At 39.7% G+C, this 26,477-nt stretch overlaps 1 protein-coding gene and 1 pseudogene across 5 annotated transcripts in view; one reads left to right on the forward strand and one right to left on the reverse strand.

Annotated features, from left to right (window-relative positions):
* Positions 1-973: 973 nt before the first annotated feature.
* The window catches only part of LOC149146751 (uncharacterized), a 374,303-nt gene continuing 348,799 nt past the window's right edge, over positions 974-26,477 (forward strand). The window contains exons 1-4 of one of the 5 annotated variants that reach the window (XM_089446315.1): positions 976-1,438; positions 1,597-1,636; positions 1,726-2,071; positions 2,216-2,316. In XM_089446315.1, coding sequence (XP_089302441.1) covers positions 1,729-2,071; positions 2,216-2,316 — 444 coding nt within the window. In that variant the 5' untranslated portion in view covers positions 976-1,438; positions 1,597-1,636; positions 1,726-1,728. Of the gene's footprint in view, positions 1,439-1,596; positions 2,072-2,215; positions 2,317-26,477 lie in introns of all 5 variants that reach the window. The other 4 variants (XM_089446312.1, XM_089446314.1, XM_089446313.1 and 1 more) reach the window with 4 other exon arrangements.
* Positions 5,040-26,477, reverse strand: part of LOC149146752 (lon protease homolog 1, mitochondrial-like) — a 73,890-nt pseudogene continuing 52,452 nt past the window's right edge.

Below are 26,477 nucleotides of genomic sequence, written 5' to 3' on the forward strand. Positions count from 1 at the left end.
TCTATATGCAAGCGAGCCCCCAAATCTGGATGGACTCCCCTAAAGGGCAGGGTTACTTCTTATAGAGGAAAGCCCTAGAACTGGTGATTCAAGAGAGGTCACAAAGTAAACCTTTTTTGTTTCAATAGGGCATTTTCATTTAAATAAGTTAAGACCAAGATCAAATGGTTTGCATCGACATCAACTTTAACTACTGATTCTAACATAACTCAACATTGCACAACAATCATTGTGACACATCGAAACCATAGTTGCGTAACAGGTACTTATTCAACAGTAAAACCCCAATGTTCAGAATATACCATGATGATGTCTATACGAAGGTAAAAGACCTCCCCTTCATGGCAGGAAGCTTGGACCCCATTGTGATTCACCCTGTTCCAAGGCCTTTCACAAATATGCTCAGAATTTTCTGGCAATGACACCTTGAAAAACCAAAATATCAGTTAATGATACACATATTTCCTTGAATTAGCACTTGTAATACATGTGAAATGCTCCACATGTAATACATGCATGGTGCTCCATGTTCGGATTAAAAACAATTAATCGATAATTTTATATTATTTAATTTAATTAAACATTAAATACATTTCTCATGACCACTTGTCCAACCTACCATAACATTTATCACGCATGTTCGACAAGGTGCATGGTTTCAAATTATTTTAAGATCATCCACTAGTAGATGTAGTCCCAGTCAATGCAGGTGACGATTACAAGATTAAGGTCTGGAACTACAAGATGCGTCAATGCCTCTTTACATTTGTTGGGCACCTTGACTACATCCGGACAATTTTCATTTTCACAGTGAGTATCCTTGGATTGTTAGTGCAAGTGATGATCAGGCAATAAGGCTCTAGAACTCGCAATCAATTAGACAAAATTATTCATGTATGGGACATAAGTGGCCTTAGGAAAAAAAATTGTCTCCAACTGATGATATTTCGAGGCTGGCACAGATGAATACATATTTTTTGGCGGTGGTGATGTTGTTGTGAAGTATGTACTCGAGGGACATGATCGTGGTGTGAACTGGGCTGCTTTTCATACAAGCTTGCTATTAATTGTTTATGGTGCAGATGATTGCCAAGTCAAGCTTGTCTCTAATTTAAAACATCCACATCCAATGAATGATATACCTTTCCATTTGGAGAAGGCAAAGATTGGAGACCACGGTAATAAGGGTGAAACATTTATAGCAGCAGCATATCCAAGGGCACATCTAGTCAAAAGTACCACATCTTGGAATGCACGAATTGGCATAGCGATAGCGGAATGATGTTGTCTCGGCTTTGAAATTGACTATTCAAGTTGGGGCATATCACCTGTATGATCCGAGGAGTGTACGCTCAGCAGTTCGAAACCCCGATACGTTTCTCTGCTCATGTGGCCATCAGGAATGAACGTTTGCCTGATGTTTTGCAGGAGAGGACTGGTACGCTGCTTAGAAAACTCATTTAATCCATATTGCTTCAACTGTAACCAAAATCTGCAAACTGATTTGTTGTGTACTACGCTGTAAGGCATTTAGTTCTGGTACGTTTTACAAAATCTGCAAACTGATTTGTTGTGTTCCCATCGAAACGTTATTAGCGTTTCTTTTGGTCGGCTCCGTTGCACTCTTGCACTCTTGGTAAGCCATTAGCCACCGGTCTGGTCTTTTTGGAAACGTGGAGAACGTTTTGGATTGTTAACTCGTTATCAATTCTTTTGATTGGGCAGAAAATGAGAGATTCTGAGGAAATTCTGGAAGACACAGAAAGTTCTTTTGTTCCAAACACAGAAACTCTCTCTGCAGGGGTAATTCCTCTAAATAATTTAGGTGGAAAAACTAACAATCAATCCAGATGCCGCAAACGGAAAACAATGCTTTCAACAAAAGTTTCAGAATTTGGTGATTCAAATAAAGGTGCATGTGATGTTGGGCAACCCTTGAAGCATCAAAAACTAAATGAAAACGATAAAAATAAAAAAACACAGTCAAAAAAGGGAACATCAAAAAGTGGGAAGTCTTTGGAAGCTACAAAGAAGACGTTTTCCCGGAGCACAACAAGACATTGTAGGCGAGGTAAGTCATGTGGGTTGGTGAACAATTTTTTTGCTATTTATAAGTTTTAATTTTTTTTCTATCTTTCAAAACATAACTTACCATTTCAATGTTCCTATTGTTTGAATTTTTTTTTCCTAAAAAGTTTTTTTTTGTTTTTCACAGTGGAAAAACATCTACTTGACATCCCTGAAGGTGATCTTGACTATTCAAAGTTGGCCATGAAGGATCTAATCCGTCTCGCAGAAGCAAAAGAAAAGGAATTGGTATTAGTTTTAACTCTTGCTCAGTACCTTTTTTGTGTGTGGGGAATTAAATAGAGCAAAGGAAGTCGCTCTCTGCTTTTCTTTTCTTTATTTTCTTTTAAGGAATTGGTATTAGTTTTAACTCTTGCTCAGTACCTTTTTTGTGTGTGGGGAATTAAATAGAGCAAAGGAAGTCGCTCTCTGCTTTTCTTTTCTTTATTTTCTGTTGTGTGGAATTAAATAGAGCAAAGGAAGTCACTCTCTGCTTTTCTTTTTGATGCAGCAAAGCTGCATCCTTTCTCAAACACGCGGACTTGTGGGTTATGGGTCCAAGTTTGGACGAAATTTTTCATTATGCAGCGAAACTGGAAATGGATTGCCGGAACAGGAACTCAATAGCTGGTTCAGATTCCGAGGTTAAGCTGCAGAAACAATACTATGCAACGTTCACTCTGATCGCAAATCTCAGATTTAGAGACTCGTAGCAAATCGTCATATGGCAATCCAATAATCCTCTACCCAAACGCGATATGCGATGGTAGACTCGATTTCCCTTTAATCGTGATTTCCTCCCAAACCAACAATGCATTGTCGATCACCTCTCATAAACGCTTTATGCATAAAGCGTACGAGACAGTCCTACGAAATACCTGTGCAAGCTAATGGAATTCACATTTAAATAAATATGTTTTTGCCATACTCTGTCTACATGAAGTTCCTATAAGTTTATAAGAACTTCGGCCTTTAACCTTGCACGAACAAATGATTCATTTACTGAAAATACAACAAAATAAATCATGAACTCATCTAGATATAAACATGAATTCATTTATATTCATAAACTAATTACAGGCTAAGGCCTCACGCTTGAATCACACTCACAACTTTACAACTACATTGCTTTCTCCTCTCTATGCACGCACACATACAATATATATTATCTCCTACAATTTTTTAAGGATCAGATTTTTTGAGATCCGATCTATTTTAAGATCACTCGCATCCCTCAAAATCTGCGTAACATTAAAAAATTACAAACAAACTCAATCAGATTGGAGGGAATCTCCTCCTCATGCCACACTGACGTTCTGGAAGGTTCACGAATTTCAGTTTTGACTTGGGGTGGTTTTGCTCCTGAATCACTTTTCTTTATTTTCCTTCTCAAATCATCTCACACCATTTATTTTGAGAAGGGGGTAACTTTAACGCATATCAATCTATATTCAGTTTTGCAAACAAATAGACCATGCAAGACGTATTAACTTATTAATTTAACATATAGGACTTGTTCCTGTACCATATTTCGTCAATAGCAGCTTCATTGCCAATTTTAAAATTCAAGATGGTTTTTGTAATATCCTAGGGTAATTTTTGCCTTTAGGGTGTCTACTCTAGACTAAGGTTTTGCCACATCAATCAGAACAAAAAATCATTTAACAACAATCACATTCATACAATAGTAAACACTTCCATTGCATGCATGAATAACAAGTTTTCTCAGCAAGATGATTATAAACCCACAATAGAACTAGGGTTGACTGCCCCAAAACAATAGTAGATGTATCTACTCCCAAAATTACCAGATTGCAATGCTGATATTGAGTAAACTAGTATTCAAATTATTCGATTCTACTGTGCTATTTCATTCACCCAAGTGACTTTTGAAATTCACTTCTAGAACTGTATGGTGCTCAGAATCTTGCACAGGTAATTATCGTACTATTAAACTACTTGTTTATAAATTCTTTTCTGTTGCTTAGCATGTTCTGATAAGGGTTACGTTGCCGTCTTCTGTTGCAGAGACTAGGCTCCTAAGTGAATAGCCTCCTTACACTGTCACTACGGCCAGGATTTGGCTTGCGGCCCTGGCCCTTGTTTTTGAATGCACCTTCGCTTTCTTAAATCAAACCTGTTTTCCTATGTTGCAGATAGAACTCCCTTTGCGGGCCAAAGTGGTGCCAAATCCTTCCTTGGTCAATTGCTTTCAGCGAGACGCAGATCCAATATTACAGTAGACCAAAATTGTGCTAAACCAATAGTCCACAGAACCCTAGACCAAGCCTTCCAGCTGAACAAATACCTTTCAAATTTCCAAAATCATACCGATTATTGCAAGAAATTAGCTGTGGTAGAATAAGGAAAAGGGTGACTAGGTAGGGTGGGATCACCTCCTTCAAAACTAGTCTAAGGAGAAATGGGGTCTTAAAACCCTCTGAGCCTCAGGCTTAAAGAAAACAAAGACATAATCCAATCCAACGATGCCTCAAGTGATTCTAATCCTTTTATATTTATAGATTTCCTTGAGGTGGGTTTTCTTTTTATTTAACTGAGTAAGGTTGACACCAAACCCGGACTTTGGGCTTTTTTTCTCCTTGCTCCAAACTTGCCTAAACATTGGGTATTATGGAGTTTTCCCATTTATCGGGAATCATTAGGCTACTTTGTCACTTGGGCCTATTAATCCCTTTGGGAACATCACAAACCCCTCCCTCCCCCCTCCCCCCTTCTCGACATTGCTTGTCCTCAAGCAATGACAAGCTCTATTGTTGTCGACTTTGTTCTCTTTCTTGGATATTAGAAATCAAACCAGGTAGATGTTCATCCATTCTGATGGCTCCTTGAAATTCATGTTTCTTATAACCATATTGACCATAAGTTGCCCAGTGTTCATTACTAGTGTCTTTGACGAATTTCGATCTTTCACCAATCTCTTTATCTTTATTCTCATGAGCAATAAGTGAAATTCAAATTAAGACAACCCAAATTTCATCCTTCTTCACAAGTTCCTTTGTTGTCATAGAAAGCATTGATGTGATCATAGTGCAACCAACACTAGGTCCATCTTTTGGCATTGTTCCAGTTGGTATATGCAAATGAAGCCTAGAATTTGCAAGGAATTAGTTATTTGGTTCTTTCTCCTGTAGGATAACTCTGGCTATGGTATGGGTTATCAAAGTACTTTTTTTCATGACACCTCCAAGCTTCTTGGTCAATTGCAGTGCACCTTTACCTTCACCTTGCTCTATACAAGTGGTTTCTTTGTAAAGCGTTGAACCACCCATTGCTGCCCATGCAAGACCCATCACAACACCATTAGGTGTTTGTTCATAGATTTTTTTACCATGAAAAATTGGTTTTCCCACATAATCAACTATATTTGTTGCATCAATTATAACCTTCTCATACGAGTGGTCAGGTTCCACTTTCTCAGCATCAGAAGCTGTTACCTCATCACTGGAATTGATAGAAGGCTCTGCTGGCTCTGATGGTTCATCTTCAAACACTTTTGATGATGATGGTGCTTCATCAATTCCTTGATCAGTGAAAATACCATTTTTCTCCTCAACGTCCTAGTCCTCATTGTCTAAATCCTTGGAATCTTGCTTCTAACTGTTGCCATTAGTAAAAATTGTAAGCAATCCGATGATAAATATTTTGTGTTTTGAAGATTCCTCACCCATGCCTCACGACAATATGATTTTATTAGTGCAAGAAGTGTTGCGTCAGTTATTTCAACCTGTTCAGGCTTGACACCACAAGACTCTAAAGTTGTTCGTTCCCATTAATCACGGGCAATGTGCATCATTTCCTCAGTGATGTAACCCACAAGACTAATAATTTCCATGTGATCCAATAATGGATTAGGAATTATCTCTACCACATTTGCAACAGGTTTAAGGCAGTGCAACATTTTTCCAGGCATAACACCAACATAGGTTCATCGATGTCCCTTTATTTCAGCAACACCAACCAAACCTCCCACTGAAAATCTGCAATTTTTTTGATTTAAAGCATGGGCAATTGATTTACCAATGCTAGTTTTACTCATACCAGGAGGTCTTGAGAGGCAAATGATCTTATCGTGACCTATTCCTTTGAGTTTCCCAACTGCTATAAATCCCACAATTCATCCCTTTGACATTGGATAAATCATTATGGTTTAAATCAAAGTTTTCCTACTTTTTCTCACTATAATGACCCCAATGTAGAGAGGTTAACCAATCTAGTTTGAACCATAGTTCAAAAAATCCGGAGCCGGACATCGAACTAGTCGCCTATCTAACTGTGATTTGAACCAAAACCGAATCAAACTGGATACAATAAACTAGAATTGAAAAAAATACATAAAATATTTTTTTTAATGGAAAAACTTATTTTTAAAATTACAAACCATGATTCAAAACCATTAGAGACAAAATATGGAAATTCTTATCATGTATATGCCAATTAAGGGTGCATTTGTCAAAATGGCACTGAGTGCAATACATATCTATGATATCATCAACAAAATATATAACCAATGAGGCTTTGAATGACATCTAGAGTCTGAAAACAATGCTAAAACTCAAGCTACTAGGCCACTAGGTTGCTACAAGTACAAAGTACAAATCATTGATAAACTTTATCACTCATTAAACTCATCACCACTACTAGACATGGGATCATCGGTAGTAGCTACATAAAAATCATTTGGCTTAGAGTCTGAGGAATCCTCACACTCCTTTCCAACCTCCATAGTAGTACTAGGCTTAGCAAAACTAGAAGCACAAGTTGGTTGAGCTGCAAAACCACTGCTTTCCTCACTAATGCAATGTGTCATGCTTGGTCTTGGTGGTTTGCTTCCTCTAGCTATTGGTTCGACTACCAGATCTGCATTGGGATCAACACCCCCCAACTCCATGGTATCAATATCGAAATCAACATCAAACTCAATTGGATGAGTCTCCTTCACCCATTATGAAGTTGGATCAATATCATCCAATACAATGGGATTTGTATTAGGTCTTTTATTCAACAACTGGTTGTGCCTTAGTCGAAGGTTGTATTGCACAAAGACAAGATTATTCAATTGTTTTTGTTCCAAGCGATTTCTCTTCTTCGTGTGAATCCATTCAAAAATAGACCAATTGTGCTCACACATAGAAGCACTGCAAGTTTGGGTGAGAACTCTAATTGCAAATTGTTGCAGTTGAGTGCAGTGGCTTCCAAATGACTCCCACCAATATGCTACAAAGACAAAGACTAGAGTTAGTTCATTGTTCAACAATTTATAATAAGTTTGAACAATTTACAAAATACAAATTACAACTTCAATTTTAAACAATTGAACTTTACAAAAATAAATAAATAAATTTGAATTGCTTACTTGGTTGATCCACATCTCTTGCAATCTTTGTCAGATTTTTGCCAAATGTGCTTGTGGCCCTAGAGAAAGCAGTGAGATGATGCATTTCCAATTGCTGCGACTCATTAGATACCATGCGCTGAAAGCACTCGTAACCCATCTCTGACCTCCCCAATATGATCTTTTCATAACTTAGCTTTATAATGGTACTTTGGGTTTATGAAATACCCAATTGCATGTATAGGATGAAGGAGTTGATTGTTCCATCTGTTATCAATGATCTCCCAAATAGTGTTGAAAGTTGTAACTAGGTTCGGTCTTCATAATGACATGTAATTATGATTTTATGTAAAGAGATGTAAATAAATGAAAATTATTATATTGACTTGCTTCATGGGTTTCATGAGCAAGGATTTTGTTTTTGAGTCAAGACTCCCATTGAGAGTCTTTAGGATTTATTTGTCATCTAGTCATAAAATATAAGAGTCATTGTCATGTAAATGAAGTCATGTTACACTATGTAAAAGGTATATTGTCTATGTAAAGTATCCTCGAAAGAACTTGTCACCAAACCTCTTCAAGTCGGCCTACAAACATTAAAGAAGTTGCATGAACAAGTGGACCTACATCTAGCTATCAAGTTGGCCTAAAGACCCAGACAAGAGGGGTATAAGTAGTGGAACTCAGCCTCCATTCTAAGCATCAAGTTCGAACTCAATTCCAGCGAAGAAGTTGAAAAAAGGAGGCAGTAAGAAAGGGTTTTCTCTAAGATAAAGAGGACACTCTTCTAGGGTGTCGAAGGAAGAACCTTCTGGGTAAGTCGAAGCATAATTTCCTGGGACAACAAAGTAGATTCTTCTGGGGCAGCAAAATCTTGTGGGACAACAAAGTAGATTTTTCTGGGGCAACAAATTCTTTTGGGACAACGAAGTAGATTCTTTTGGGGCAGCGAAGAAGGAATCTTCTGGGAGGCAATGAATAAGTTTCTTCTGGGATAGCGAAGGAAAGAATCCTTTGGAATAGTGAAGTAGAGACTGAGTTTCTCTAGAAGAATTAGAGATCGAGATTCTCTAGGGCAATTGTGAAGGTACACCATAAGAAGTAGAGACCGAGTTTCTGTAGAAGAAGCAAGAGAAGGAAGGACAAGGAAGACTAGGATGGTGACAAGGTTCTGGAAAGAGGATACTAAGAGTCAAGAGTCAGTGTCATGGTCTTGGTACTTATCAATTGAAGATTTAGAAGAAGAATTTTATCGGGTTTTCCTCTCTAGAGGTGAGAGGTTTTGGCCCCTGGCTGGAAGAGCCTATATTTTGTGTCACTTGTCTTTATTTTGAATCTTGATAATTGTCTTGATAAAAAAGAACACACTAATAGACTAATGAAGTGAAATATGATACGTAATTGAAGAACTAGCATATCACAAGCAATTATCAAGCAGAGAAATTGTTAACATTGAATGCCCTAGATTTCTCAACATGGTATCAGAGCTAAGGTGCTAAAGACAAGAAAGGGCAGACAAAGCAAGCTGACATGCAAATCAAACTTCAAAAGGGGAATCAAAGCAAGTCAAAGGTTATCAACAAGTCCAAGACCTGCATCATAAGAAGGAAGCAGGAAGAGAAAGTAAAACCCTAGAAGCACTTTAGATCATCAAAAATCAAGCTCTCTCTCATTAAAAGGCCATTCATCAACATCAAGAAGGAGGAGGAAGCAAGCAACAATTTAACAAGTAAGTCCATGACTATATCCGATAATATCAAAATATCTTTTTGCAAGGAAAGCAATAAACTAGTTGGGGCTGCAAACTTCCTTGCATGGAAGAAAAGTGCTGACCTCAATCTTATTGAAAATGAGGTCATGGTTCACATTAAGGGATCAATAACCCAACCTCCAAAAGAGGATACTCAAGCTCATGCTAAATACATGAAAGGAGAAGTGAGAGCTCAAAGGATTCTTATAGAATCTATAAAAGACTCTCTAATTCCATATGTATCAAAATTAGAAATTGCAAAAGCTATATATGACAAACTAGTAGGGTTGTTTTCTGTAAGTACCTCAGGAGAAGTAATCTCCTTAAGGCAAGAACTCTACAAGCTAAAGATATCCAAGGAAGATGGAATAGCCTCATACTTCATGAGGATATCATAAATTTGAGATCAACTACAAGAACTAGGAGAAGTTATGTCTGACAGAGAGATGACCACAGTGGTGCTAAATGCACCACTGGAAGAATGGGGCAACTTCACTTCAAGCTTATATGGAAAGAAATAAACTACTCCATTTCAAGATTTATGGTCACTATGTAAGATCAAAGAAACCAGACTAAAAGCAAAAGTTGATGTCGGACCAAGCGAACAGAATCAAGCATATGCTACAATGACAAGAAGAAAGGGAAAATTTGGAAAGTTTGGCTCCTCAAGGGAAAAGAACATGGATAAGATAAGGTGCTTTGGATGTCAGGAGCTTGGACACTGTTAGTGTCAGTCTTTCCAGCCTTCCTCCAGTGATCAAATATGCTCTTACAAAGTGGTCTCAGAGTGTCAAGGTCAAATTTTGTCATTTCAGTGAGTCTTCAAGCAAAATTTGGTCACTAGGCATTAGGTCTAGGGTTTGCCCAAATGTCAGTCCATGTCATCATTCAGCTGAGCTTATCATCATTCAGAGGGTTGTCATTATCATGTCAGTGTCTAATGAGTCTTTTTACAACTTATTCATGCTTCAGTTGTGCCTAGGCAAGCTCATTTCCCTCTCCTAGGGTTTTGAAGGCAATTTCTCTTGGATGGTCAAATCACCGACAAAACTTGTTTCCTGATGTTCATACACCTTCCCCTATCATTAAAGTACCTTATCAAACACTTCCCATCCCTTAGATTCGCCAAATTCCTCATTTTTGCACAAACCCTAGTTTCTAGCTACAACCTGGCAATTTTCTAGGTTTGGCCTGTGTTTTGCCATTTTCGACCCTTTCCCCTCACTCAATCTCTGCGATTCCACTTTCCCCTGCTTCCTAACATCCCTCCCCACTCCCAAAAATTTCCCCAAGAATTTAGAAGCCCCCTATCCCCTTCATTTCGCTCCATTTCGACAAAATCCCTTGTTTCACACATCGGGACAAGTTGCACTCAAATGATTTTTTCAGAGCAATAAAAGATGAATTTTGGAAAACTGAGAGAGGTTTTTGTCCATAACATGCCAAAGAAGAAAAACCTCCTTCACTTTTTGCACAGGTGTCATGGTTTTAGAGCAATGCCAAAATTACAGTCGCCGGATCCAAGGAGTTTGGCCAAGGCACAAAAACGGAAAAAGAAGACCAATCCTCTCCGTATCTTGGCCGAGGCCTCTCTCACTCACCATGATACTCATTAGCCTCCTCCTAGCAGCAAACCCAAGAAATTTTGAGAGTTTTGAGACATTTTTGGCATTTTTGAGAATTTTACAGGTTTTGGCCATTGGAGTGGTCTCACCCCGCGCGCGACCACTCGTGGGGACAGCTCAGAACGGGGAAAACTCTACATTTTTGGAATTGTCATGCAAAAATACACTTGCCTATGGATGGATTTCAAATTTTATGGAGATTTGGACTTCCAAAAGCTCAAAATACATGCAAATTTTGACTTTCTGCCCCTTTTTTTGAGTTGCAGAAAGCTGCCTTAGGAGAAATGACTTTTAAGGGGTCAAATCAACTCCAAATTCAGAAATTCCAGTGGGGTTGGAAAGTAGACTCATAGACCTTTCCAACAAGCTATCTTGCACCTGATTTGGACACCAGGAAGGCCTTCAAACACAGCTGCCAATGTGCGCGACCACTCCAAGGGAGGGGCGCGACCACTCAGGGAAATTTCACCATTTTGACTATTTCGGCCTGCAAAACACTGTTTTTACTTTGGTTGACTTTTGATGTATGTAAATGATGGATTGTTGGGTAATTTTCATGGCACATGGATACATTTACTCTCCTTTAACACTTCTAGAAGTTTCCTTGATGTAAATAGTGAATATTAAATGCATGGATGGGTTACCTAAGTTTTAGAGGCAAGTTGTTTTGACTGCCTATTATCTAGTGCTCAGTTTAGAATTAGTTCAAACTGCTCCTAGGAAGCTGAGCTCGACCCCTAGAGGTGGGGAAAGGAGTTAGATGATCTATATTATGCCTTCTCTTGCTCATTTTCATGGTTGGACTCTGGAGAGAGAAGCTCTATTGTATATTTTACTTGTATCTCTGCAATTTGAGGAAAAGGAAGGCCAGGGTTTTGCAGACATCATTGTGGATTCTTGTGGATTATTATGTTGATGGTGTGTTTCCTACTTGTCATTGTAAGTGTGTTTATGTGTTCCATCTCTTATTCTATTGCCGCTAATTGAACAAAAGAAGTGATAAAGTTTGAATTCATGCATGCCATGCTCAGCTTTCAATTTTGTTTAATATTTATGTTTTCCACTGTCTAAAGAGGATTCAAAGTCATTGTTTGCCCTCTTTAGCTCCCTCTCTTTCTTCCTTGATCATCCATCTCAGCTTAAGGCATCAGCACAAACTCCTTCCTTGCCCCAAAGACCCACCTGCAAAAACTGAGCTCAATCCCCACACCCTGAATTGCACTCCCTCCAATTGCCACCAAAAACCCCAAAAACTTTAAATCAATCCTCCTCATCATTTTACTAGCCTAATATCTTTGATCCTAATTGGTCTGCTCACCTCATTGAGAAAATACCTTGAGTCTGACCGGAGAGAGCCTTCTCCTTCCTCGTAGGGCTAGCTACGAGGTGAAATGGTTTGATGTTGCCTTGAAGGTTTACCTTCCTCAGCCTAGGGTGAAATCTCAAGCGCTAATAAACACTACAAAAGAGATTGTCCTAATCGTGGTAAGGACAGGAGGAACAGAGAAGGAGCACACATTACTGAAGAAGTGCAAGAACCTGAGTCCAAGAAGCTTAAGAATGAAGAAGTAAAAGATCTCTACTATGATTGAGTGATATTCTTCTCAAGAATGTACTTTTCACTTGTAAATTATGGTCTTGATGTAGTTTAAAATTAGATATGATGCATCTCATTAGAAAAATAGCGTATAAACATTAGAAGTAAAGAGCTTGTGACATAGGAAGAAAGTATGTTTGGTCCAAATCCTACTAATTAGGAAGCTCTTAGGAAACCTCATGAGTATTTATAAAAAGCAAAAGATCATCATCGACTGGGATCATCATAGAAGAAAACATTTGCTGGTTGAGGACATAAAAATATCCTCAAGTTTCTTTGAAGGACTCACCGATAGAGAAAGGAAGCAAAAGTTTTTCATTAAGGAATTCCAATTTGTGGGATTCAAGGATTAATATGATGACACAACAAGGAAAGCAGGTCTGAATGATAAAGTCCTTTTGGATGAAGCTACAACAGGAAGTCTGGATGACCAAAAGAAAAATGAGGTATGTTCACATGGATTATTATGAAAATTATAATATGGTTACAATATGATCTAGAGAAGAAAGGATCTCCTCCTCCTAGGTATTGCAGAAGAGCATAAGTCACACTAGATGAAATCAACATAATATATGCAACATAAGGAAGCAACTACAATTAAGATTGAAAGCTTATGGGAATAAAGTGTGTGAAAGGAAAGGAAGAGATCGTGATAAGATACAACGATGATAGAAGGCATTCAAAGTCTAAGAAGATTTGACTAGAATATCTCCCAGAAGAAATCAAAAAAAGATAGAGACCCTTGACACTGAATATCTGTGGAAGATGTGTCAATCTGTAGGATGCCGATACTTACAGGAAGATGTCATGGTGAAAGATCATCACAAAGGTAATTCTAATTTGAAGTGTACATTGATTATTTTTGAACTAACATTTGGCTGGGCTTATGTTGAACTGTAAAAGGGAAGATCTGTGAATCACTTCCAAGTAGACCATATGGAAGGATGTAATGTTCTTCCGGAAATATGGCATGAAAGCAAAATAACATAAAGCAAAGCTAGATGGAAAATCTGATGGATCACTTTATGATGAGTTAGGGACATAACTAACTCATGGACAAAAGTGATGGATGATCTGTGTCCTATATATACAAAAGTTCCCGAAAGTTGAAGACTCCTTAAAAGAAATTCATGACATTGAAGAAAGGAGCTCTTCATGCAGCTAAGTGTTCTATAGGTCCCTGGTTAAGAGGGAGCCTGAGAAGAAGTTTCTTACTTGGAAGAAACTCGAAAATTTCTAAGTCGTAAGCTTAGGTACATTCCTCTGTGATAGGAATGGGTACATCAAAGGATTAAAATCTCTTGGTATAAGGAGGAGCGATAGACATGTTATTCTGTGCTTCACCTAAGAAGACAAAATGAAGGATTGTGTAATCATTTGGCATCCAATGCTTTGGTGGGATGAGTTAGGGAATTCCATGGAAGAGTAGTTGTGGAGGACCGATATTCTTTTGGGCACTGGGGAGTCCAAGAAAGGAATAGTCCTCATTGAACATATCCTGAGAGAACCCAGGTGGGGTATGTTCTGAGAGAGACAATGATGAGGATGTCTATATATCATTTGTCTCGCTAGCATTTTGCTCTATGGATAGAGTTGTTAGTCAAGGCCTTGCTATGAATTCTGGTTGGTATGATGCTATACAAATGAGTTACAAATTCGAATTATTCTTAAGAGAAATTCTTTAGATTGAGAATGTCCAAGGTACCATTATGAATACCTCCCTAGTTAAGAGGGAGTGTTGAAAGTTGTAACTAGGTTCAGTCTTCATATTGACATGTTATTATGATTTTATGTAAAGAGATGTAAATAAATGAAAATTATTATATTGACTTGCTTCATGGGTTTCATGAGCAAGGATTTTGTTTTTGAGTCAAGACTCCCATTGAGAGTCTTTAGGATTTATTTGTCATCTTGTCATAAAATATAAGAGTCATTGTCATGTAAATGAAGTCATGTTACACTATGTAAAAGGTCATCTTTTCTATGTAAAGTATCCTCTAAAGAACTTGTCACCAAACCTCTTCAATTCGGCCTACCAACATTAAAGAAGTTGCCAGAACAAGTTGGCCTACATCTAGCTATCAAGTCGGCCTAAAGACCCAGAGAAGAGGGGTATACTTAGTGGAACTCGACCTCCATTCTAAGCATCAAGTTCGAACTCAATTCTAACGAAGAAGTGTAGAAAGAAGTGCGAAAAAGGAGGCAGTAAGAAAGGGTTTTCTCTAGGGTAAAAAGGACACTCTTTTAGGGTATCGAAGGAAGGATCTTCTGGGTAGATCGAAGCAGAATCTTTTGGGACAACGAAGTAGATTCTTCTGGGACAATGAAGTAGATTCTTCTGAGATAGTGAATTAGGTTCTTCTGGGGCAGCAGAATCTTCTGGGAGGCAGTGAATAAGTTTCTTTTGGGATAGCGAAGGAAAGAATCCTCTGGAATGGTGAAGTAGAGATCGAGTTTCTCTAGAAGACCTATAGATCGAGATTCTCTAGGGCAATTGTGAAGGTGCACCATAAGAAGTAGAGACCGAGTTTCTCTAGAAGAAGCAAGAGAAGGAAGGACAAGGAAGACTAGGTTGGTGACAAGGTTCTTGAAAGAGGATACTAAGAGTCAAGGGTCAGTGTCATGGTCTTGGTACTTATTAATTGAAGATCTAGAAGAAGAATTTTATCGGTTTTTCCTCTCTATAGGTGAGAGCTTTCGACCCTGGCTGGAAAAGCCTATATTTTGTGTCACTTGTTTTTATTTTGAATCTTGATAATTCTCTTGATGAAAAAGAACACACTAATAGACTAACAAAGTGAAAGATCACAAGTAATTGAAGAATTAGCATATCACAAGCAATTATCAAGCAGAGAAATTGTTAACATTGAATGCCCTAGATTTCTCAACAAATAGGCCTATATTTACCTACGATGTCCTTGTAGGTTGCCCATATATGCTCCTTTGCTTGATCCATAGCCTCATAGATCTAGCCCATTGGTAATTCCCCCCCCATCCACCAACTGTAACACCTTAACAAGGGGCTCACCAATTTTCACAACCTCTGTTGCTTTCTCCCAAAAAGTGTCATCAAAAACTTTCCATCTGTTTTGCGAGCCCACCGAGATGAATTCCGATCATCACTGGAAAACATTTTTTGCAAATTTTGTTGTTGGGAAGTGAGAGTTTGCAATGTGAGGAAGTGAGTTGCAAATCTAGTGATGCTGGGCCTAACAAGCTCCTTGCCCCCAATGTTTTTCCTCATTAGGCTCAAAACCCATGAGTGGTTGTAGATATATTTTGTGATACTCTTGGCATGCTCTACAATGTTCTTCACCCACTCCACTTTCGTATGTCCTTAAACATGAGGTCTATTCCATGTGAAACGCATGGGGTTCAAAATATGGTATTATATTTGGCCTTAAGAATCTTTCCAACAAGAATATAGCTTGAGGCATTATCAATGATGACTTGCACAACATTTTGTTCCCCTATTGTTGTAACAATCTCATCCAAAAGCTCAAATAATAGGTTCCTTGAGGGCAAGAGACAAGGAAATTTATGATAAAATTGGCAACTAAGGCCAAATTCCACTTTGGACAACTCATTTGATGGAGATGATGATTGTATTGATTTCCACTTTTCGAGAGGACCGAAATTGAACTAAATATCCTCAAATTTGGACAAGGGAAAATATGTTTTTGAGGTTAAACCCACACATGTGCAAATTGTCAAGGTCGACCACATCATCATATAGGCTCCTAAAGCCCATGAGACATGTCACTTCACCCTCAACGATTTGTATAAATAAGAGAGACCACCTCATTTGGCATCTCACTCACTCACACAATCATCTCTCTCCTTCTTTGATTGGTTCATACAACTTATTAGGCATTCCTTTCCTCACACGTGTGGTAACAAAAGGACAAATTGCAGGACAAATTACAGGGCTGAATTTTCAGAGATTGTAGTAGGTTTGACCAGTGTTGACCCGGGGTGATTTGACCTCCTTTGATTGTGGTTTTTGTGCCAGAATTTCGGTTTTTGCAGACCACATCTATTGGCACAGGAAGTGAGGTATTTTGTTGACTTTGACCGCAGAGCAATTGCAAGGTTCACTGTAGAGTTTGACCAAGTTTGACTGTTGTTTTCCTGATTGTTTTGGGTTGACTTTGACCACTTTTGAAGGTCGAGTTTGACTGCCTTTTGGCCGAGCTCAAAAGAGGATTGTTTGTTGTTGCGTTGACCATTATTGACTTTTTGGTTAGGGCAAAATTTGACCGCTGTTGACTGTAGATTTGACAGGGCTATTTTGACTTTGATTTGGCAAGTCAATTTTGACTTTTGTACTCTCTCTATTTTTGCTGAACATTTGATATAATGATAAGAAGAATTGATCAAAGGGTTTTGTCCATCTTGGGGTTTTTCCCTAGTATCCGTCAAATCTAGTGTCCTCTTGTCTTGGCTTGTCTTCTAGATTTTGTTATTTCATGTTCTATCTACAGTTACTGTCAATGTGATTGCTATTGGAATCTAAATTGGAAATTGTCATCGGGTTGCTAAAGGACATTTAGGTAATTGTGCTAAGCATAGAACATAACATTGTTAACTAAAATTAAAATGGTTTTAGAGCCTAGTTGAAGATAAAGCCCAAGCAAGAGAGAGAACAACAATCACTAAGAGAGATCTGTTGGACAAGACTATTGGACAAGTCTCCATGGCATCTTCAATCTTACTTCAAGACTGAGGACAAGCTCAATGACAAATATGACTATCAAGCATGAAAAATGACTTTGGACTTGACCTTTGAAGAACATGATGCAATGGACTATGTGCAGGGAAATGTGGTGGAGCATCCTTCAAATGAATCGAATGCTTCTAAGAAAATATAGAAAAGGTGAGGTCAAAGCTAAGAAAATTATCATTGACTCATTCAAAAGCATTTGGTTGCATATATTTCTGATTTGGGAACATCTAAGGAGATGTATGATAAGCTGGTTGGGACTGATTTGGGAACAATTAAGGAGATGTATGATAAGCTGGTTGGAATGTTCAAAGTGAACAATGCAAATCAATTTCTTTTTCCCAAGAACAAGTTGAAGGACATCAAGATGGATAAAGAGGAGTCTATTCAATCTTACTTCATGAGAATAACACAAATAAAGAATGACCTACTATCTATTGGAGAAATTATTGCTGATAGGGAGCTCACTCTGATAACACTTGGAGGTCCTCCAAGATCGTGGGATGTGTTTAACACCACCATTCTGAACAATGACAGGATACTTGGTTTCAATGAATTATTGGTTCGATGCACTCAAGAGGAGTCAAAGATGATGGAGAGAGACAAGTCCTCAAATGGAACTGAACCTACTGCTTTCTCCTCTCATGCAAAGAGGAAAAATAATGCTAGTCCAAGGAAACAGGGTAAAGGATTCAACAAGGGATTCAAAGAAGAAAGAAAAGGAAGGTGTTACAATTGCAATAGGTTGGACCACTATGCTAGAGAGTGTCTTCACAAGAAGAATCATCCAAGGGATGATGAGGACAACAACTACAACAACAACATCAATTTCAAAGGCAATGACAATCAAAGGAACAACAGGTTCAACAATAAAGGAAAGAGGAATGCTCCTGCTACTTGAAATGGAAATGGTCGACCTCGCAAAAGGACGAGAAATACCAGGTATGAAGAAAGTAATGTTGTAGAAAAACAAAATGAGTTTTATCTTATTTTTGCTCCATCTACTACCTCTCCTTCGGATACTTTGGATCATTGGTTGATTGATAGTGGAGCCTTAAGGCACTTCACTGGGTACAAAGGGGCCCTCTCAAATTTGGTTGAAAAGAAGATTAATTTGGAGATCATACTTGGAGATAATGCCACCTACCCCGTGAAAGGGATAGGTACTGTCACTCTTCACTTGAATCAATGTCAAACCATTCATCTACAAGAAGTGTTGTATGTGCCTGATTTGAAGAACCTAGTATTCTTTTCTGCGATGGAAGATAATGGCTTCAAGGTAGCATTCGTTGATGGAAAAGTACGTTGGTGGCAAAGAAGCCTTAAAGATGCATTTACTCTTGGATTTAGGGTTGATGGTCTCTATCAAGTTGGTGGAAGTCCTTTGAGAGCTTTGGCAAGCGATATTTCACTTCAATCTGTGTTATGGCACCAGAGATTTGCCCACTTACATTACAAAGCCTTGGGGTAAGGAAAATGGTCACGAGTATGTTCGAGTTCAACATGAATCATGAAGGTGTTTGTTAGGGTTGTGCAACTGGGAAACATACAAACGGACCATTTCCTTCTAGTGAAACAAGACAACCGATTTTTTTCAATTCGTCCATTCTGATATGTTTGGAATGTTACCCGTAACATCATTGGGGGGATATTTATATTATGCAATCTTTATGGATGACTACTCTCGCAAAACATGGATTTATTTCTTAAAGAAGAAGGATGAAGTGTTCAAATGGTTCCGTTCTTCCAAAGAATTGGTGGAAAATCAAACAGGGAAGAAGATCAAGATATTGAGGCCGACAATGGAACTAAATTGAATCAAACAAATTCAATAACTTTTGCATAGAGGCTGGCATTAAGAGGGAGATAACTGTTCCATACACTCTTGAGCAAAATGGAGTTGCTGAAAAGAAGAATCAAACAACCATGGAAGCCATTCGTGCCATGCTCCATGATCAAGGCCTACCGAAGTTCTTATGGGGAGAAGCTGCCAACACTGTCGTGTATGTTCAAAATAGGAACCCACATCTACCATTGGATTTCAAAACAATCGAGGAGATCTTCACTAGTAAGAAACCTGATGTTTTTCATTTTAGAATATTTGGTTGTCCCGTGTATTTTCATGTGCCTATAAGAAATAAGTTGGAAGCTTCTGGGGATAAAGGAATATTCGTCAGCTACAGTGAAAATTCAAAGGCATATAGAATCTATGTGCCTGGTCAAAGAGATGTGGAAGTAAGCCGTGATGTTACCTTTGATGAAGATATTTCCCTTGGGAAAGCCAAAGATGTCCGTACTCCAAGGAAGGATGATGATGATGCTGCAGAAAAACAAGATGAACCTCTGACGGATGAGCCTGTTACCCACCATTTTGTGGGTGATATCCGTAGGAGAAATTTCTTCTCCAAGATGGTCCTCAATTGGTAGCTAACGACCCCTTACAACCACTAGCTAGCTCATTGTGCCATTTCCCCGCCACCTGAGCTAGCCATCTGGGCCCTCGCCCATTTGCTATGATTGTATGTTCGAAGGTGGGCCTCTCGAATCTAAAGGTATGCCTTGTCATTTGGTAATTGAATATTGTAGTTTGCTTATCATGGACACTTCTAGGTATGGATTAATGGGGGATTCAGCGAAAAGAATGGGCTAGGTCTGTGCTCCTGTTCCCTACACCCCTTTTGGATATTAACCTTGGATTCTAGCCCTGTGGGATCTCTTTTACTGACCATTAGGCTTTAGGGATGGTATTTCATGAGAAACTTTGATTTTGGTTGTGTGGTCTTGCTCCCTTATTCGCATATATTACCCCCTTTCCACTGATTATTACTCCATTCATCATTTCTCTCACCTGGGTCCACATTCCTCCTTTAGGTCCACATAGGGATAGCTCACCCCTTCCCCTTGCCCACATTTTGGGTCAGGCCTGAAATGATGCCTCGGAGGTTGATGCAGCTGAAAAGAAAGATCAAAGCATATTTGGCCACATTCAATAGGAAAATGCACCACAAAATGCAAAAGATGGCCGGGACAAACACATTTAGCATGTGGGAAAAAACCAATACATGAGCTCTACCCCATCATCATGGCCATCACCCTGGTTCCTAAAGGTTCTATGAACCTCCCTCATCATATAGGAACCCATGATTGTCCCAACCCTTGGTGGGCAATGAACCACCCTACCATTAAAGGGGGGTATTCATTGCTATATCTTATGCATCATGCTCTTACCCCTTGAGCCCCAAGCAGTTAATCAAATAAAATCATAAAAAGACAAAAGGCATATAAAGAAGGGTGTAAAAATCAAGGTCGGAGCACCTCATGTACCACGATTGCTACCTTCTATACAGTATAAACCTAAATGTGGGCTTCCCTTTCATTAGGTACCCTTGTACCCCAACATGTGGCCCAAGGTTGCCCCTTCTCATCCCCTACTTCATTCACCTATTTGTCACACGCCACCACCTTTTGAAGGATGTACCTTGAATATATTATCCTCTCTAGAAGTATAAACCACCTAATAGGGTACTTGGTTAATCTCATTTGGAGTCCAGGAGAGATTGACATATCCCGAAGTCCATTATGGAAGGGTAGGCCATTATGAAGTCCCCACCTGTGGTCCAGGATATGGTAAGCTCATTAACTCAATTTCTCTAATGACTTGTTGTACTGGAAGGCTAGGGGACACATTGGATCTTGTGTAGGATTGCAGATGGTCTTCATCCTGGGTTTGGTCTCCTTATACAGGGTCCTAATCCTCTAGAGGGCTACATTGGCACATGTAGGGTGTGTGTCTAGAGCCACGAGCCTCCACAACAGTAGACAACATTCCATGGATCCCTGATGATGGTCAAAGATGCTCGAGATACTCTTATTGAACAAGGAAGATGCACTTGGTTCACCTTTGCCCAACTGGCCCCACATATGTACCATGCACTTGGCAGTTGACCCAGAACTTGTAGGATGATGTGGCATCCCCTACACCATCGTTAGAACACTTGTAGATGATCTATAGGCATCTTCGACTCATTTGGAGACCCATGTGGTTATTATTGTGCCCCCACACCCATTGGGAGCACCACATGTTTATTGTTTGGAGAACAGGGGGCCAACCCCTTGTCTATCACTTTTGAGGGCCCTACTCTTCTTTTTGACACCCATGGACCTCATCAGGCCTCTTGGAGGGCTCGACAACATGTATTATTCATCATCTGACCTCTTAAGAGACTTATTCTTTCATTTGTGAGCTAGTTTGGTGGGCTTGTCACCAAAAGTTAGACTATTAGAACATTATTTTTATATTTATTTTTGGGGCTTATGTAGGTCAAGGAGACTAATTCAAACTCCTCATTAGTGTCTAAATACAAGTGAGATGAGTTCATTTTATCATCATCACTTTGGATTGGATCTCTTCTCTCTCTTGAGAATTTCGCACTTTTTCTTGGAGGATGAATTGGAGCTTTATGGATGAATTTTGATGTGTGGATTTGGTTGATCTTATCTTGGAGTTTCTCTATTGTCAAATTGTGGATGGTTGGATATACTCTATTACATGTAAGTACATGCTTTTAATGCTATTCTTGTTTTACTTTGTCATATGCATTGTATTCGGATTTTCGCATTGTCCAGGATATGGTAAGCTCATTTACTTGATTTCTTTAGTGACTTGTACTGGAAGGCTAGGGGATGCATTGGATCTTATGCAGGATTGCAGATGGTCTTCATCTTGGGTTTGGTCTCCTTATATGGGGTCCTAATCCTTCAGAGGGCTAGATTGGCACATGTAGGGTGCGTGTCGATAACCATTGGCCTCCACAATAGTAGACAACATTCCATGGATACCCGAGGATGGTCAAAGATGCTCAAGATACTCTTATTGAACAAGGAAGATGCACCTAGTTCACCTTTGCCCAGCTAGCCCCATAGATGTACCATGCACTTGGCAGTTGACCCAAGACTTGTAGGATGATGTCGCATCCCCTACACCATCGTCAGAACCCTTGCAGATGATCTACATGCATCTTCGACTCATTTGGAGACCCATGTGGTTATTATTGTGCCCCCACACCCGTTGGGAGCACCACAGGTTTATTGTTTGGAGAACAGGGGGGCAACCCCTTGTTTATCACTTTTGAGGGCCCTACTCTTCGTTATGCCACCCATGGACATCATTAGACATGTATTATTCATCATCTGGCCTCTTAAGAGACTTATTCTTTTATTTGTGAGCTAGTTTGATGGGCTTGTCACCAAAAGTTAGATTATTAGAACATTTTATTTTTATTTTTAGGGGCTTATGTAGGCCAAGGAGACTAATTCAAACTCCTCATTAGTGTATAAATACAAGTGAGATGAGTTCATTTTATCATCATCACTTTGGATTGTATCTACTCTCTTGAGAATTTCACACTTTTTCTTGGAGGATGAATTGGAGCTTTCTGAATGAATTTTGCTGTGTGGATTTGGTTTATCTTATCTTGGTGCTTCTCTATTGTCAAATTGTGGATGGTTGGATTTTTCTATTACATGTAAGTACATGTTTTTAATGCTATTCTTGTTTTACTTTGTCATATGCATTGTACTGGGATTTTCGCTATTTTTAGGGCTAATTGCTGCATGCATTTACTGTGTAAACTGTGGAATTTTGTCTCTATATAGCATCTTTCAATGTATGGGCCATGTAATTTGAATGAAATCTTGTAGGTATAATTCATCTTGATAAGCCATCACCTTTAGCACATCGAAGTATAAAAGCTGCGAGATTGCTTCTCTTTGACCTAGAAGGCTAGCGAAGTGGTCTTGAGGCCTCCTTGACTAAGATCCAAATGTCCTCATTCATTTTTTCATAGACTCCATTCTCCCAAGGCTAAGGCACTGATCTACCAAGAGGTGGTCACCTAAAATCAACTCTTTTTCACTTTCCAGCCAAGTTGGGTCATCTAGGGCTTCATTTTCCCGACAAAATAGCCCTCCAAAAAGTTCGATCTCCTAGCTTCTCCTGCGCTCGTGTCTCCTCAGGGCCTCCTCCAATTTTGAAGCCATTCCGACTGTGGAGTTGTGAGAAAAGCCAAGCCCTAGCTTCGAGAGCAAACTTTGCCCTAGCATCTCCAAAGCTAGTGCCTCATAGGATCAATTCAACACCTTTGAGTGAATATTCTTTCTTTGATCATTCCCCTACCTTGTCTAGGTTGAGAACCTCATTGGTTGCTAAACTTTCACCTCCTAACCTAGGTTGGGTCCACTTGGTCTTGTGTGGTCCCGTTCCTTTGAAAAGACAATTCTTAAAGAACCCTCTGGGATACCAACTTCAATGAAGATTTTAGGGATTGGGAAACCCTTTCACAAGTCATACCCCCTAAACCTAACCCTAAAATCCTCCCATTCTTGTCCTAGAGGACATTGTACCTTGCTTAAAAAGCAAGCAAGCTCTATCCTTCAACCCCTTCTGGAAAGGGATCATTTGGGTCAGTTCACATCCAATCATTGATTTATTATTCATTGGTGACCCCATAATATACCAGGTCTCTTCCCTTCGGTGAAAGCCCGTAAATAGTAGGGAGCCTTAGCGAAGGTGACAGTGGGCTAAGACTCCATTTGTTGCCCTTGGTCTAGCATTTGCCCTTTAGGGATCCCCTTTAGATCCCCTGCTAGTTTGAGTGGTAACAGAGCCTATGCCCGATATTGAAGGCCTGATGGATCCCATTGATCCCTCTACCTCAAGGAAAAGACCTTTGTGGCTCAAAGATACTCTCAAAGATGCTGAAAGACATACTGCTCCAAAAGGGACATTTGGGAAACTAAGAACCCGAACAGGTACCAAGGATATTTGGTTGCTATGAGTACTATTGTTCAAGGTCGTTCAAAGAAGCCGTAAAGCACCAAGTATGGAAGGATGCAATGAATGAGGAATACAAATCAATCATGAAGAATGATGTCTGGGACGTTGTACGGTTGTACCTAGAGCCAAGAACAAGTTGGTAGTCACCTCAAAATGGCTATACAAAATTAAACATGGAGCTGATGGGAGTGTTGAAAAATATAGGCCAGGTTTGTTGCTCACGGCTTCTCTCGAAAGGGAGTGGACTATGGCGAGATATTTGCACCAGTTGCCTGATATATCACTATTCGATCTATTATTGCTCTTGTTGCCACTCAAGGATAGAGCCTACATCAAATGGACATTAAGACCGCTTTCTTACATGGCTTGCTTAAGGAGGAAGTCTATTTGGAACAACCTTAGGGGTTCGAAATTCAAGATCAAAGGACACATGTATGCAGGTTGAAGAAAGCCCTCTATGGGTTGAAGCAAGCCCCTAGGGCTTGGTACGAGAGAATTGACTGTTATCTTATGAAGCTGGGATTTACAAGGATCTATGTTGATCCAAACCTATACATCAAGGTTGAAAAGGAAATGCCTCTCATTTTGGTCCTTTATGTTGATGATCTCTTTTTGACTGGTGCAGACCCTCTCATTTATCAATGCAAGAGGGAGTTGACTTCCGAGTTCGAGATCAATGATCTAGGATTGATGCACTACTTCCTAGGCTTGGAAATAGCTAGGCAAGATTTTCCTTTAAGCAAAATACATTGTGAAGTTTGTGTCATGGAACTCAACTTCAAGAGGCTATGTGGAAGTGCTGCTGTGCTCGAGTATCCCTTCTGATTATCGACAACTTGTAGGGGCCCTGATGTTTTTGGTAAACTCTCGTCCAGGCATATGCTTCGCTGTGAATACTTTGAGTCAATTTATGGTTGAGCCTCGTCACGTACATTGGATTGCTACTAAGAACCTCTTCAGATATCTCTGTGGCATAGTCAACTATGGGCTGAGATACACTGCAGGGAATTTGAGGCTACATGGATATACTAACGCTGACTGAGCTAGTAGTGTGGTGAATCGAATGATCACATTTGGATGTTGTTTCTCATTGGGGTCTGCTTCGATTTCTTGGATGAGCAGGCAGCAAAAATTGGTTGCTCTAAGCATCGATGAGGCCGAATACATTGTAGCTAGTATGGCCTGTTGTGAAGTTGTGTGGTTGAGGAAGCTCTTTAGTGAGCTATTTGAGCACGTGCTGGATACCATCGTGATCTTTTGCGACAACCAAAGTGGGATTCACCTTTTAGAGAATCCCGTGTTCCCTAACTGCTCCAAGCACATTGATATCAGGTACCACTTTATTTGGGATATGTTACAACGAGGAGCAATAAGGCTCCAACACATCAATACTGATGAGCAGGTTGCAAACATCCTCACGAAGCCCTTGGGGAAGGTCAAATTCTTAGCCTTTCGAGAGAGACTTGGAGTCGTGGAAGGACCCTCTCATTAGGGTCCCATTTGAGTTGGACATTGAGCTCTGGTAGCTCCTGGGGGCTTGGGGCACTTCTTGGAGCTATAAGTGACCATAGGGTGAGTGGTTCACCTTCCCCTATAGGTGTGTTGTGTATAGAGTGAGTGGTTAACCTTCCCCTGTGATCCCCCTTGATGATTGACATGTGTGTAGGGTGAGTGGTTCACCTTCCCCTACGACACATGCGTCGGGTGAGTGGTTCACCTTCCCCTACGACACATGTGTCGGGTGAGTGGTTCACCTTCCCCTACGATTGATGATATATGCATAGGATGAGTGGTTCACCTTCTCCTATGGCATATGAGCAAGATGTTCACCTTCTCCTGCGGATGCCCCAACATACATCCTACCCATGTAGTCCAGGACTCATGGGAAGTACCTCTCATTTGGCCAATGAGTTAGGAAAAGTGGATAGGGACTATAGCACTACAGATGGATGCATAGTGTATTTCCGTGCTCCCTATGTCTAGGATGCATGGTGTTCAACAACTTGATCTGGGATCAATTCTGTTTGGGGTTCTACCCTTGGACTGACTTTTGTCAGTAGTGGTAAGGTCTTGTGACTCACTCTCGATCGATTCTTCTTCATTATCTATATCAGTGTTCAACAAAGTTGAGACGAGATGCAAAGATGGTACATGATGACAGGATGACATGATGATGGATGGATTGGCAGGTGGAATTCTCCCTAGTTGAGAGGGAGTGTTAAAATTGGCAACTAGGGCCAAATTCTACTTTGGACAACTCATTTGATGGAGATGATGATTGCATTGAATTCCTCTTTTCGAGAGGACCAAAATCAACCTAAAGGTCATCAAATTTGGACAAGAGAAAATATGTTTTTGAGGTCAAGCCCACACATGTGCAAATTGTCAAGGTCAGCCACATCATCATGTAGGCTCATGAAGCTGAAGAGACATGTCACTTCACCCTCCACGATTTGTATAAATAAGAGATACCTCCAACCTCATGTGGCATTTCACTCACTCACACAATCATCTCTCTCCTTCTCTG

Source organism: Pinus tabuliformis, chromosome X (genome assembly GCF_031772625.1).
Source record: "Pinus tabuliformis cultivar Carrire ecotype Pingquan chromosome X, CPIR1, whole genome shotgun sequence".
In the NCBI taxonomy this organism is placed as follows: Eukaryota; Viridiplantae; Streptophyta; class Pinopsida; order Pinales; family Pinaceae; genus Pinus; species Pinus tabuliformis.